At 37.5% G+C, this 15521-nt stretch overlaps 1 protein-coding gene across 2 annotated transcripts in view; it reads left to right on the top strand.

Annotated features, from left to right (window-relative positions):
- The window catches only part of UNC13C (unc-13 homolog C), a 128189-nt gene that overhangs the window by 70433 nt on the left and 42235 nt on the right, over nt 1–15521 (top strand). For both annotated transcript variants that reach the window (XM_021407207.1, XM_021407206.1), the window contains 2 exons: nt 5711–5844; nt 8926–9011. In XM_021407207.1, coding sequence (XP_021262882.1) covers nt 5711–5844; nt 8926–9011 — 220 coding nt within the window. The remainder of the gene's footprint in view (nt 1–5710; nt 5845–8925; nt 9012–15521) is intronic.

Raw genomic sequence — 15521 nt, 5'->3', positions numbered from 1 at the left:
GAATTGTACTCTTCATTGTCCTCTTACTGTTTGCCAACAATACATCTGCACACAGAACAGCTAAATACAGTTTGTTGAAATCCAGACCACTGAAGGATTTCTGGTGAATCAAAGCATATTGCAGACAGATTTGTGGCATCACAAATATCATTATGAAGCAGAAAACAATAATGTAATTCATATTTTATTAGCTTTATTTCAAAGACTTTCAGTCCAGTTACCATAGAGTTCGTCCCTGAGCCTTCTTCATTAACCATTCTCTTATCTCTGCTTGCCTCCCTATCCAGTGGAGGCCTCCTCCTCTCAGAGAGAGGAAGGGAAACTGAGTTCATGCTAGCATGGTGGGGAGCAGAGGAGGGTCACGTTTTAGCTGCACAGCTGAGATTTGAGCTGTGAGGAGAGAGAGCTGAAACCGATGAACCCCAAAGCAACAAGACATGGTTTGTATGTAGGCCACCACCTGCTCTCACTCAGGGGAAAGACTGGCAGCTGCTGTCTTGCTGAGGCCCACTGCAGGCTCGGAGCTTTACCATGGTTCATTTCTTGCCTGAATCATCCTGTGGACGATGTTCCTGTTACTTAAACAGTAGTATATCCATCTGGCCAGCAGTGATAGGTTCCTGCATGTTATGCATACTATATGAGTGCAAGTCACGTTCATTACCTTCTACATTTGCCTTTCTGTACAACCTAAAATTCTCAGACACCTTCCACAGTACTACTAGAAAATATGTTGAGTATCTGAACATGTGTAATTCTCTGATTACAGAGTGAAAATAAAACAAATGATGTAAAAGAGGATGTCTAAGGTAGAGATTGGAGAGTTTCCACTGCAAGAAGAGTGAGCAGAACATCACAGAATATGCTCAGCAATCCTTGCTTCCTCTTTTTATTACCTTCATGTCAGACAGCCAACCACTGTTAGAAAGCAAATATCTTGCAGCAAAGTATCACTCTCTGGGAATAACAATATTTCCTGGGGTGAAGATGGTAAATGCTAACAGTATGCAAAAATGTCATCCTACATTTTCATGGCAAGATACAAAAAACAGCTGATTACAAACTAAAATAAACAACAACAAACGAATACTAGTGAAAGTAAAACATGATGTCGTGACAGTCTTACTACTATTTATTACTGTCTTCATTATTTGAGACAAAACATTCTGATGAGGAACTAGGCAATTCCTTATGTAGCAGATGTAGTATCTTCTCTCTAATTCACACTGTTCTCAGCGAAGAGCTAGATGTCTTATGCTGAAAAAAAATAATGCTATCAAAAACCAGTTTAGGAAGAACGTGGCTAACTTTCTGACTCAATTTACAAATAACATTACTGTTTCTGTTTTAAGGAGACAAAAAAAACTCTTGAATTTTTGCTTCTGCTCTCAATAAATGAAGTTCCTTCAGTAATCCTCTTCTTGCAGTTTTCTCCACTGAGTGAACCTACACAACGTTAGTGTAAAAGTATGAAACAGGAAATAAAGTTGTGCAGTAGTGAAAACTGTTTTCCTCCCTCCATGCTACTTTTCAGGTGTGCAATTTCAGTGTATTAACACTTACTGTGAGGAATTTTATTCTATTTACATAGTGCTTTAGACACACTGTAAGGTCCTACATTTTCTTCAGATGTGGCAAACAGTACTCAGAGATTATATATCGTATTATTGTTTTTGTGCAGAGCGTTAGTAACACTGAAAAATAAAAAATCTTTGATAAAATCCTTTAGAACAAGACACTCATGCAGATGTTGTGTATTAAGTATGCAGAGCATAAAGAAATAAAAGCACAGCAACCCTCCATTTTAACAGAATGTTTCTGTCCTGCCATTCTTTGAGAAATGTCACCTCCCAGTGCTGCACTGTTTATGTATCCCAGCTTGGCCTTCGTTATATGCTTGCACTTCAGATGAGTAAGAAATTTAAATACAGTTGCTTAATTTGTCCTGCAACAGACATTTTGTGCAGCAGACTCTTAACGATGGGAGAAGTTAGAAGCCCTGTGTTGTTCAGACCAGCTTTTATAAATATGTCTCAACTACTACAGAGGTAGATTTTAATCCTGCTTCATACCGTGCCTGCGATCACTTTCCCAGTCCTCAGACAGTTTTCCAGAGTGCAATATACATTAGCTTGTCATGAGCTTAGCTTTTTTTTTTTCGTTAAGCTCGCCAAAAAGATCCTTGTTTTTTTAATGTTTTTGTTGAAAAGGATACAAAAAATCCAGCTACTGATTTTGGTACTTTGCCACATGGTTTACATGTTTGCATGTGAACTCAGCTGAATAGGAAACTGGTAGTAAAAAGGGTAACAAGAAAAATATAATTTAGTATGAGTAAATAGTTTGATAGATGTGAAATGAAAAATAGCCCTTACTCCATCTTTCTCATTCTGATAACAACAATGATAATAGATGAATGTATTCTACAAATAGATATAAAACTGTGTATCACCTGTTTTGTATCTTGCATTTTAAAAAGCCACAGACTCAGCAGTGTTTCCTGTGTTTGTAGAACTTAAGTGAATAATATGACTTCTGCTTGAAGGTACTTTATTTATAAGGTGTTTGCAGGTACCTGGTTTTCCAAATATATTATAATGCTCTCAATAAAATGGTATGTCCGTATGTAACACAATGTACGTATTACAAAACACTTGAAGAAACATCTTCTGTGCTGTCTCTCAGGTGTAATCCTAAAATCACCAAAACTCAGTTAAGACAGCTTTACCCCAAGCAAGACTGCGGAAGTTCTACAAAAAAAAAAAACATTTTAAGTACTTTTCCATGAAATTGACAAAATTTTAAGCCAAACATCTTAGTAAGCTTGATACAATGTGAGTGACTTTATTTTACATTAATGCTATGATGCTCTTTTAGATTTTCTTCTCCAGCGGGTGTGAGATCACAGCTAAAGTCAGTGCCATCCTTGGCAGTGGTTGCTGTTAGGATTTTCTCCCCTTTCATATCTTCCAAATAAGTTGTCAAGCTTCTAATTAGTGTTAATATGCTGTTGTAGAAATTTATTTAGAACTGCCCATTATCATTTATAAAGAAAACATTCCCTGTTTATATAAAAAGACATAAAGTTTAAGAATGCATCATAAAATTTAGTGCCTGAAGATCAGACTTATGACCATCTGAGAAACTTCACAGAACAGAGCTTCTCCATCAGTCAGGGGTGCTTGTTATCATACCATATCATGTCATCTTCCTAATGACTAGAGAAACATGCAGCAATTCCGCTAACTTTGATTCATATCAGCCTTTCCTGAGAGCTCCCATGATTGCCTGGTATAGGAGCAATCCTTGATTTCAGCTTGTTCAGTGAGTTATATAGCCACCAAAAATGAAAAAGAAACTTCAGAAAATTATTCTTTAAAAAAGTAATGACTCGTGAATGGTAGCTGTTAACTGGTGACTTTGTCTTCTTTACATACTTGAGAATTTATCTTCCTTGACCTTTTCAAATCTATTTTTAAAACTCTATGACTATTATCCCTCATAACAGTAAGCAGTATTCATTGGCTTATATATCTTTTCACTGTATTTGTGCACTTGTGTGTAAATTGAGTGCACTGGGTATTTGGTTCACATTTTTATAGTCTTTTATATTCTCAATGTACGTGACTTGAGTGAATAAAGTTATTAATATTGAGATAATAATGGCAGCAACAATAACAATGCAAACATAACTTGACTGGCTTTGACCATTTCTAACGTAGTTGTTAGATTTTGGGATACAGAATGGAAATTAAAACTGGGTATGGGCAAAATATGTACTTTTATTTCAGAGCATAAAAGTACATCTGTTAATGTCAGACTGTTCAAAAAATTACACTTTGGGGCGATTTTGCAGAGATCATCTTGACCTTTAGAAGATTTCTGCGCTAGAGGTTTTGTGGAAAGCACTTCTTGTGCTACTCAGACTTTGTGAACTACATATATTTATCTATACTGAAGAACAGAATTTCACATTCTGTGAAATTCATTTTCACAATCATGAAAAGTAGTTTCAGCTACATGTCATCATTTTTGCTGTGAAATACAGCTTTTGGAAAAGATGTTGGACTAAATGTGAACCAGCTTTATCTTATACAAGTACCTTTCAGTTAGTTTGCCTGAAACATGCTCTTGCTTCTGAGAAATACATATAAATACTATTAGAAAAACATCTTTCTTTCAGAAATGAAATCTTAAATAATGTACACCAGGGAAAGATCTGGTGAGTGGCACTAATGCTCCAATATTCATTTCTGTTTTGAAAAGCTTTTCTGCTTGCAGAGGTGGTTGTAAATTGCTGTTGATATTAGTCTCACCACCCATTGTAACTGCTTCTGAGCCTTACCTTTATTTCAGTTGTGTTAGACACCAAAGCTGTAGTATTTGTAAATCGGCTAAGTTTGCAACAGGGTTATTTGTGATTTTCCAGAGACTGCAAAAACACTTTCAGTTATGTGTTGCTGAAATTCCCTTTTTGCCACTCTAGATATTGTTAACAGATAAAAGTTAATTGAGGCTAAGATAACGTTTAATTAATTCACTGTAACGCTAATAGAGGCCTAATCAAAGAGAATCAGGATCCATTGAAGAGGTCATATTTGGACTACAAATGAGAAGTACAGAGAATGCATTTTTGAAGTTAATGTAAATTTTAGTGAGGTGAAGAAGTAATACATTCTCAACCAAAGTTTGTAAGTGGTGAGTATTAATACATACTTATAACAATATTAAAAGATGGAAAAGGCAGGCTTTCAAAGAGAATATAAAGCACTGCATTACTTGCCAAATTTTTATTAATGATTGGAGAGTTGTGTTGATAATACGTCTGACATGTCGGTGTCTCATCTCATTCTTGGTCATTACAGAAATATAATGTGGCTCCTTAGGCTCTCTGTCTTGGATGCAAGCCTAGTTCTGGTCCCTTTCATTTACAAAAAGCATACAAAATTCCACTTCCCCGAAATAAAAAAGGAATAAAATATGTGACTGGGTTTGCTCACAGCTATAAATCCTTGGAGAGATAACATCCCTCCTGAATATCCTTAGGTACCTTTTCCTAGTATGTCTGTGTCTCCAGGGATTTTTTTTTTATTTTCTTCTCTGCACTGTTTTCCTTTGCTTGTCTTAAACAAATGCACATATTGCGGTTCTTGTCAATCTAACAGACCTTGTAAAATGTCTGTGCACAGTATTGTGGGCAATAGCCTTTGTTATTTTTGTTGTTGCAAAATAAATTAAAATGTAACTGCTTCTTTGTTTAGAGTGAAGAGTACAGATGGTATTAGACCCAATAACTTCAGCATAGTTTAATCCACAACAAAACAAGAAATATTCCTTATTATTAATTTATCCAGTGTTTATTGCATACAGTATAAAAGTTCGATTTCAGCAGATCATTTTACCTACACTCTGTTTCAGCACAACAAAGACTTGAAGAACGTATTTAATGACAGTGTGGATATGCACAAAAAATAAAATCAGTTCTTGGCTGACCTGGGCGTCTTTGCACTATGTGTGGTTTTAGACATATGTCCACAGCCAGGTACAGACTACTATACAGTCTACTGAAATCTGGATAGATTTAAGACAGTGTTTATCCACGTTTTTTGAAGATTCTTAATATGTCTAAGTAATAAGCTGTAGGTGGAAATTACCTAATACTTTCTCTAATTTTTCTAATATACAATATATTAAAATCTTGTTTTAACAGGGTAAGAAACAAGAAGTTCCTAAAGAAGAACAGGGACCAACAACAAAGAATTTGGATTTCTGGGCACAGCTTATTACTCTGATGGTCACTATCATAGACGAAGATAAAACAGCATACACACCTGTCTTGAACCAGTAAGTAACTACTTTCCCCATAAAAAACTAGGAATCATTGATTTATTAAGATAAGAATAGGAAATACATCAGAATAGTTGTATTTTGCATGTAATTTGATTATGGAATTCTTTTTAAAAATAAAGGCTATAGATTCGACAGTTTGCTAAGGGCATGGCACTCTAGTCACTGGAAAGAAAATATTTTGTTTTAGGAATACTAAAGGCATGTGGTATGTGCAGCATCCCAAAAAGTTTAAAAAGTATTATGCAAGAGAACTAAGCAAATAGACAGAAAGCAAAGATCAGTGAAACAGTGTGAGTATATTTACGTTATCAAATGCCTTGGTACACAAGCTCTTTAAATAATGCTGAGACTTTTCTTAAGCATTGTAACAGAGTTTTAGCAATGTATTTGGTGGGGAAAAAAAAGTACTGAAGTTGACAAAAGGACACTCTCCAAATTTGTGGTTCACTGGAGAGAAAGCCTGACTTAACTGACTTGAAAGTTTTAAAAATGGAGAGCAGTATCTTGAGTTTGCCATAGATGGAAGTTAGTTTCTCAGAACTCAAGATACAGTAAATGAGCAAGGAACAATCAGTAACCAAGACAAGCTGAATAACTTATCGTTGATATACTTGTAGAGAAGAGCAAGCCAATCAATGAACATGAGAGAGGAAGGGTTTTGAAAATGATATATACGGAGAATGCCAAGGAACGCGCCTCATGTATCAAGGCTGAAGAAATGGAATGGTGCTAAGTGAAATGTGTCACGGCCTAGAGAAAAGGTTTAGCTCTTTTAGCTCCCTGGAGATATTTTGCAGTGTCTACAAACTCTGAGTGTGGTCTAGTTGTGATGATTTATACAAAAGTTACAATTGAATCTCAGACCTGTGTTACAGTTAGGCCATTAATAGAGACGTCTGCAGTGGTAGGAGAAATTTAATAGAATGGTCTGAAAGGGAGCAAGAAACAACTCTGTGTCTTTCAGCCAACGTTTGATAAAGGCTGAAAGGCACTCTGTACAGGTAGATGTGCTTGTCTGCAGACCCACAGAGTTCAGACTTACTCCCCAGTATAATTACCAAAGAAACCTCCAGGTCATAACCACAAACTGGAAAATATTTGCCTTCTGATTCCAGTAATTCCTTTAAATAAATGAAGAATAGTCTCAGCCCTGGAGAATAAGCAGCTCTTTGTGCAATCATTTCCTTCACTGACCTTATTAAGGAACAGTTTTCTATCCTGAAGAAGAAACAAAGTATTTTTCCTGTTTAGTCCATTTGTACAGTTTCGTGTGAAATTCCTGGTGTTTCTCATGAAGCAATGTATCTCACACTTTAAGACCAGATTAGTTAGATTCTATAAGTGGCTAGTTTATTTGCCATGGAAACCTAGCATATTCTATTTATTAAGAAGTTTCATCAGATAGCACAGTTTGGCTGATCTTTGACTTGAGGATTAGAGACTATCATGTAGGTGTGGAAGTTGATTTTGACAGCAATGTTTTAGATAAACTGAAATTTTATGGTATTGCTCAAAGAATGACAAAGAAATTGGGGAAAATAGGGCCAATGAGACGGAAATAATTGTAGCAAGAAAACAAAGTGACTCACAGAACACCCTCCTGGTTGTCCTCTTGCTTCCCTGAGAAATGTGAAGATTACGACTTTTCGAAAGACTAGAAAATGTAATACGTAGAGTTTTGCATGGGAAATTTCTCTGATGTTTTGCTGCTTAGGGATTAAATTCTGAAATTGTCTAGAAAAATATATTTCTACATAGACAGCGATAAAGCAGAAATAGTACAAAATTCCTTATGTGCATAGGTGCTTTAGAATTCAACCTTTAATTATCAGCTGCTTCTGTTACCATTTATCTTCCGCATAAGGATTTTTTTTACAATTCTTTTGTGTGTTAAGCCTTGTTAGCTTCTCACAGAAAGCAACAATGAAACAATGATATTTGCATAATGCCTATGACAGCTGCATAATGCCCATCAGTCTCTGGTTGTTTTAAGTATGGAAACAAGCGTAAGTTTTGGAAAGGAAGTTCAGACAAAACTTGGAATTAAGTATTCATATAACACATTCTTTTTCTTATTACGCACTTTAAAGTTCCAGCATAGTGATTTCTTAAACCTATTAGAAGCTTCTAAATGCTACAGTAGTGTAAACAGTAAGCTAACATGACATGAGTAATCTCAGAAATATGAGTAATCAAATTAAAGTTAAATGTGGCTATTCATGTGTAAAGCTATCTCTGAGGATAAACTGTGGCAGGAGTGGTGCATACCTTAGTGACACCAGCTACAGCTTCCCCCAGGAAAAAAAGGAGAGCATTTGTGTATAGAGCTTACATGCAGAAAGTCTTGGTCAGTTTGTTGCAGTCTCAAGTTTTTGTATGTACACCCTTATTTCTAAAATGAATGCTCAAATGGTATTATAACAATGGGGTAGATTGTTTAAAATACATGGTAAAAGTTGGGAAGATTAAAAACAGGTGTATTTCTTTAAAATGGGACCTAGATATGACACAGTTTTTAGCCATTCCATAGCCTTAAATATTATAGACTTTACTGCTAGTTCTATCAAATTTTCCTTTGCTCCTGTTCTTTCTTTGGCAATGAGAACTTTACGGTTCTGAAGTTTTATTTAAAAAAAAATGGAAATTATTTTCTGAATTTGATTAGTACTTCAATAAAAATCGAAGTATTTTAAATCAAATTCTTTGCTAGCATCAAGTGATGTAACAAACTCAAGGCAAAAGCCACACAACTCTGCATGTTTCCGAATGAATTTGGTCTTTGTTTTTATATATTTATGGTGAACTGCTAGTGCATTCTAACTGCACCATGGCAGTATTAACAACTGTTTTATTACACAAACGTTCCGTGCAGCACTTCCAGCTATTTAGCTGGGTGCCCTACTTAGGTCTGCTTCTGTGCCCTGACAATTGCACAGAACAGATAACACAGTGAGTGCATATTAAGGTTGTTATTTGCCAGAAAATAATTTTTGTGGAAATATTTGCCTTTCTGTTGTGCAGCTGTGAGAATAATTTCTAGCAACAGGCTAACTGATTTAATGTGATTGATTGTAGGTTCCCTCAAGAGCTGAACATGGGAAAAATTAGTGCTGAAATCATGTGGACTCTGTTTGCCCAGGACATGAAGTATGCTCTGGAAGGTAATTGTAAAAAACTACAAACCGCACTAGAGAGTTCACCCATACTGATCTCCACTGCAAATCATACCTGCCACTGCATTTCTGCAGGTGGAAAGAGTTTTCTGATATACTTGAGATGATTTATATGGTAGTAAAAATGCATTGTAAAGGAAGAGATGTACTGGGACTATATGAAGTTAAGTGTGCAACAAAGAGGCAAAAGAACTGTAAATTGAACCGCAAATTCTAATTATCCAAATCTAACAAAATTTATAATGACCAAAGAATCAAAAATATGCCATTATAGGCATTCCCAATTTTCTTACTAGCTGAAAATCTCTAGCTTGGCCCTAAGAAACATTTACAGAACGAAGTAATGGAAAAAGCGTATACAGCTAACTAAACCTTCTTCATGTTCTGGAGGCAGGTTTTCTGTTTCTAGCAGAATCTGATGCAGTTCTCTTTCATTCTTTAGGACAGTAAACCACAGGTGAAATATATTTTTCTCTACAATAGTTAAAATCCAGATAATCTGCAGACCCACTCATTAAAGTATGATTTTTTCAGAAATCCCAAGTAAAAATTACCACATCAAACATTAAAAATACTAAAGAGATGGAATTAAGGGAACGAGCTTAATAAATAATAGAAATATTGCCAGCCCATATACATATAATCATTGTTTTAGATAATTATTTAAGCCATCTCCTGAACATAAATTTTTCAAACTGTAATGTATTTCTCCAGAACAACAACAACAACAAAGCATTAAATTAACTTCACAAATTTTATTTCTCTCTTAGAGCTCAGATTTAAATGCAGGAGAAATACAAGCAGATTTTAGTTTCCATCTGACATCAAGAGTACAGCTAAAATAAACTGGAAACTAAATGGATCAAAACTGGATTTGACTAGAAAATTAGGTTTTTTTCTGCAATATAAGATATGTAATGAAATGTATTCCATTGGTCTTGTATGCATACAATGTTTACAGGTATCCATTTTTTTTTCTTGCACTCTAGCAAAAGTAGCTGATTAGAATAAGCCAGATACTGTGACTTCTAGGAAAGTAAACTCACGTTGTCTTCAGTCAAGCCTGCTACTGACTACAGGGCATATCCTCCAGGGTGAAAGTAAGAGGTCAGGCTTCAAGGGAAAAAAAAAAAAAAAACAGTGTTTGAAGATTAATTTCTGTAGTATTTGATCCAGAATGTGATAATGGGATACTGTGGTGATGGCACAAATTTTTGTCATGACAAAGAGAGAAAAGACAAGTGACTGAAGCATTTATTAATGGAAGAATTAATTTGTTCATCTACTGTTGTGTTGCTTTGTTAGATATTTGAATTCTGGAATTTGCACACTAATCACAGCAAAAAAAAAAAAAAAAAAAAAACCTTAAAGAAGGTATGGAAGAAAGGAATTAGAGGAGCAGTGATTATAATATGTATAATATGAGGAGCAGCTTATGAGGAGCGGCTGAGGGAGCTGGGATTGTTCAGTCTGGAGAAGAGGAGGCTCAGGGGAGACCTCATCGCTCTCTATAACTACCTGAAGGGAGGTTGTAGTGAGCTGGGGGTCAGCCTCTTCTCTCTTATAACTAGTGACAGGACGAGGGGGAATGGCTTCAAGTTGCGCCAGGGGAGATTTAGGCTGGACATTAGGAAATACTACTTTTCTGAAAGAGTGGTCAGACGCTGGAACAGGCTGCCCAGGGAGGTGGTTGAGTCACCGTCCCTGGAGGTGTTCAAGAAACGTTTAGATATAGCGTTGAGAGACCTGGTTTAGTGGGGTTATGTTGGTGGTAGGTGGATGGTTGGACTAGGTGATCTTTCTTGTAGGTCTTTTCCAACCTAGCTAATTCTATGATTCTATGATTCTATAATGACGGAAGATGATGTGAGAAACCAAAACTAGAATGTGGGTAAGAGAAGATTTGCAAACTAATATTAGAAGGCAATGTTCTATAGTCATATTAGAGAATCAAAAGGGCTAGGCTGAGAAAGCTAATGTCAGGTAGCAGATCATCCTTTGAGAGTGATCAATGAGGCTGAAAGCTGCTGAGAAGCAGGAAGACCAAATGAAAGCCACGATTCTGGGTTAGAACATGTTCTTGGAAACATCAGTGGTAACAGTCTTCTATCTCAACAGGGTGTAAATCAGGAATAGGTATCAAAAGAAGAGAGTGTACAGCAACTGAATTTTCTGATCATAACAAGCCATTTGTAATAGCCATTATATTTCAATTATAATTATACTCAATTATAATTCAGTATTCAAACAATTTCTAATAGCCATTATATTTTCAGGCTCCCATAACTCTGAATGTATAGTTACACTTAGTGCACAGACAGCCATAAGCACCTCCCATTCCTGTAGTGTTTTAGTCATTCAACTACAAACATTCTGTACAACAGCAAGACAGTTCACCCAAGACCACTCTACTTGCCAGGTAGAGTGCATCTGATCCCACAAAAGCAGCTTTTGATCAGTTAGTAATGGTTTGTATTCCGGTTGTGAAGGATCAGCAAGTTTGCAGATGACACCAAGCTGAGAGGTGCAGTCGATGCATTGGAAGGAAGGGAAGCCATCCAGAGGGACTTGGACAGGCTGGAGAAGTGGGCCCACAAGAACCTAATGAGGTCTAACAAGGCTAAATGCAAGGTGCTGCACTTGGACTGGGGCACTCCCAGGTATTTATACAAACTGGGGGAAGAACTCCTCGAGAGCAGCCCTGCAGAGAGGGACTTGGGGGTCCTGGTAGATGAGAAGTTGGACATAGCCAGCAGTGTGTGCTGGCGGCCCGGAAGGCCAACTATGTTCTGGGCTGCATTAAAAGAGGAGTGGCCAGCAGCGAGAAGAAGGTGGTGGTCCCCCTCTACTCGGCTCTTGTGAGGCCTCATCTGGAGTACTGTGTCCAGGCCTGGGGCCCCCAGCACAAGAAAGACGTGGAGCTCTTGGAACGAGTTCAGAGGAGAGTGACTAAGATTATCAGAGGGCTGGAGCACCTTTCCTATGAGGAAAGGTTGAGGGAACTGGGCTTGTTTAGTTTGGAGAAGAGAAGGCTCCGGGGAGACCTCATTGTGGCCTTCCAATACTTGAAGGGAGTGTATAAACAGGAGGGGGAACAATTGTTCACGAGGGTGGATAGCAATAGGACAAGGGGGAATGGTTTTAAACTGAGACAGGGGAGATGTAGGTTAGATATTAGGAGGAAGTTTTTCACACAGAGGGTGGTGACGCGCTGGAACAGGTTGCCCAAGGAGGTTGTGGATGCCCCGTCCCTGGAGGCATTCAAGGCCAGGCTGGACGTGGCTCTGGGCAGCCTGGTCTAGTGGTTGGCAATCCTGCACTTGGCAGGGGGATTGAAACTCGATGATCTTTGAGGACCTTTTCAAGCCAGGCCATTCTGTGATTCTATGATTCTATTAATAGAATGAGAAGCTCTTGAGAAATATAGGAAGTGTGGAAGGTTTGGCTGGGTCAGGACTTGAAAATGAATATTAATGTATTTAAACATGATTAATATATAATGTATATCCTGATTGTTCAGAAAGAGGTATAGAGGATTAATTAGGAGGCACGTGACTTTTTAAGTCTATTCAAAACCAGACCCTGTGTTTGGCCTTGCCTCTGTGCTGCTATGGATACTCTCTGAGAGGACCAAATGCCATTTTTCTAATTAAAAAAACCAGGTCACTCCCAGAACCAATAGTGAAACAGTTTCTATGTATAAAGAATAAGTAAAGGAAACTGAAATTAATTATAAATTATGATAAATGTACATAATTTCCTTCCTGCGCTGGAATCTTGATAAATGTAGTCACAAAATATAGATCAACGTTCTGCTTCTCTCTCCAACTTAACTGTTCTTTAAATCACTATTTCCCCAAATCCTCTACAAACTGAATTTGATTCTGCAGTTGTTAATGGCAATAAGACCTTTCAATTTGAATTCTGCAAAATTAGGAGTAAGCGATTAAATATAGTCACACTTGATCCATACAGTTTTAATGGTATTTATCATCAAAATGTATCATTCTGCTATGCAAGTCTAGCCTTCCAAGTTATTAACACAGGCTGCCATCTGTTCATATGCAGAGTCCAGGGTTGTGGCAACCTCTGCCAGATCCAATTTAGTATTAATCTTCTCAAGCATCGTCTTTGTTGTTATAAAGTTGATTCCTTCCTGTGACTGATCAAGAAGTGACAAAATAGTCCAATATCTTTTGAAAAAGGATCACTGATGTGATAAAAAAAAAAATCATCTAAGATCTCATTTCTGTCCTTTTTCTCACTTTATTAATTCCTACCCACTACTCCCATAAACGTACATTCAGGGAATTAGTATGTCATATCTCTGTTCTCTAAGAGAAGATGAATACTGAAACATCTAACATCTGTTTTCAGTTTTTCCTGAGAGCAGAGAGAATGGCTGTCCATGGTTCGTCCTCTGATTGTACAACTGAATGCTTCATCTGTCCACTCAGGGGGATGCAGGGAGCTGCAGCTGCTGGTGTTGCTCTTCACTAGTGTTGTCTGATCCCTTTGCAGTAAGAGCCAATAGGTGCTAGGAGGCAGGCAGCAGCCATTACACCTCTCCATCTTGCCTTCCCCTCAATTCTTGCCCAGGCACACTCCAGCCCTCTGTGATGGGAAAGAAGGCTGCTTGGAGGCTGCTGCTGTGTGACTGAGAAGACAGAACAGCAGCTTCTGCAGCAGTGGCCTGTTGCTCAGTTGCAATGGTTGCATGATGGTATGGATGCTAAGGTAGCACACTGCTGTGTGACAGGACAGATAGTTGCTGTCGGGCAATCAGCTCGCTTTATGGGTGAGGGAAAAAGGGGCATCCCAAAGCACAGATCCAGACTCCATGGCTGCTGAGACTAGAGCTGCACGGTTCCAGGTTGACATGACTTGCAAACAAGAGACTGCCATAAAATCTAGAATTTAGTTGTTTTATTCTACATTTTCTTTCATTTTAGATTAATAACAATGTTTAGTCTTTGGATAGTATTAAAAGTTCTATGCAAACTTCAACAAATTCATCCCACTCCAGTTCTGATCTTCTTTCTAATCTGAAGATATTGCGACTATTTTCGTGTACTGATTCTGCATGGAAAAGGTATCAGATATTTCTCTTTGAGAACTCACTTCATTAGGTTTGGCCTTTTTCTCTTTGCGGGTTATTTTGTGAGGCAGGAGTGATTTGCAAGATTGATTATATGTTGTTGTTTGGCATTTAGTTTATACAAGCCTGAGCTCACAAGATGATTAAATTTGTTCTGTCTGGTTATCAAAATATTCCTCATGGTACAAACCAAACAGACAGAATTCCACCATCAATGCAAGTGATCTGGTCTTCATATGGTAGGAAATCTTCTTTCCAAGCAGGAAGGCATTAAGGGTTGGAAGATAAGAGACTAATGAGCTGAAATTAGACATACAATTTGAAAAATATCTTTTTTAATCTATGTCCTCAGAAATGTCATTCTCTTATAGTTTGCATCTCTGAATTTTGAATAGGTCAGTTCGAATGTCCAAAGCTATCCAGACTGTTAGAAATAGAGCACTCTAATTGCTGTTATTATGATAATCTAATTCTGGTAATGGCTAGAAGTCAGGATTGGGCCAGAAATTGGCTGCTGTATAAATACAGCAAGAGATTGCCTCAGTCCTGCAGAACTGATATTCTGAGTTGTCAGACTTTAAAAAAAAAAAAAAAACCAAACAAAAAAAAAACAGAAGAGGAGGGAAGTTGTTTCACCATTTTATGCACTTCGTGTAGGTTTTATATGGGACATTTTGAAAGTTATGCCTTCTATTCATTTCCATGGAAACTACAACAGATACAAAAAGCACAATGACACCATTTGATAGAGCAAATTCTCAGCTACAAGGCACTCTTTTTCAACATTGCCATCATCATTAGCCATGCATTTTTGCCAGTGCTGAGCAAAAGCCTGGATGCTATGTCATAAATATCAGCACCAGTGAAGGTGACCCACTGTCACTGTCATCAGTGCTGAAACGCACCACCCGCCACCTCACTGTGCTCACACAGAAGGATCACACAGTTTGGTGGCAGATTTCAAATCTGTTTGAAATCCAACTTAATTTACAAATTACCCCTTAAGATGGGATACACCCGTGTCTTAGATAAAGACTACATAGCAGATTTGGGGTAAGGAAGGTAGAGAGGGCAGGTTATGGAAGAGAAAGACCTTAGGAATGAAGAGTCAAATGCAGCCTCATGGGGAAATCAGAGAGAAAGGGCAAAGAGGAGCAGATTACTATGGGGGTTAATTAACAACTTTCCTTTGGCAGATAATCAATTAAATTGAATATGACATGATCAGAAGATCAGGAGAATTAGAAATTCTATTTGGTCACCATAACTGGCAATGATGACAATAACAGCAGCTACATTCTGTGCATACTGCCTGAGCTTTTTGAGTATGGCAATCCAGTTGATTATTGATCTCAAGCGACACAAAGATCCCAGTTCTTGTCTAAAAAGCACTGTAGCCA

The sequence above is a fragment of the Numida meleagris genome, chromosome 9 (assembly GCF_002078875.1).
Source record: "Numida meleagris isolate 19003 breed g44 Domestic line chromosome 9, NumMel1.0, whole genome shotgun sequence".
Classification (NCBI taxonomy): domain Eukaryota; kingdom Metazoa; phylum Chordata; class Aves; order Galliformes; family Numididae; genus Numida; species Numida meleagris.
Note: the sequence above shows the minus strand (reverse complement) of the source record. Positions and strands in the feature narration are given on the sequence as shown.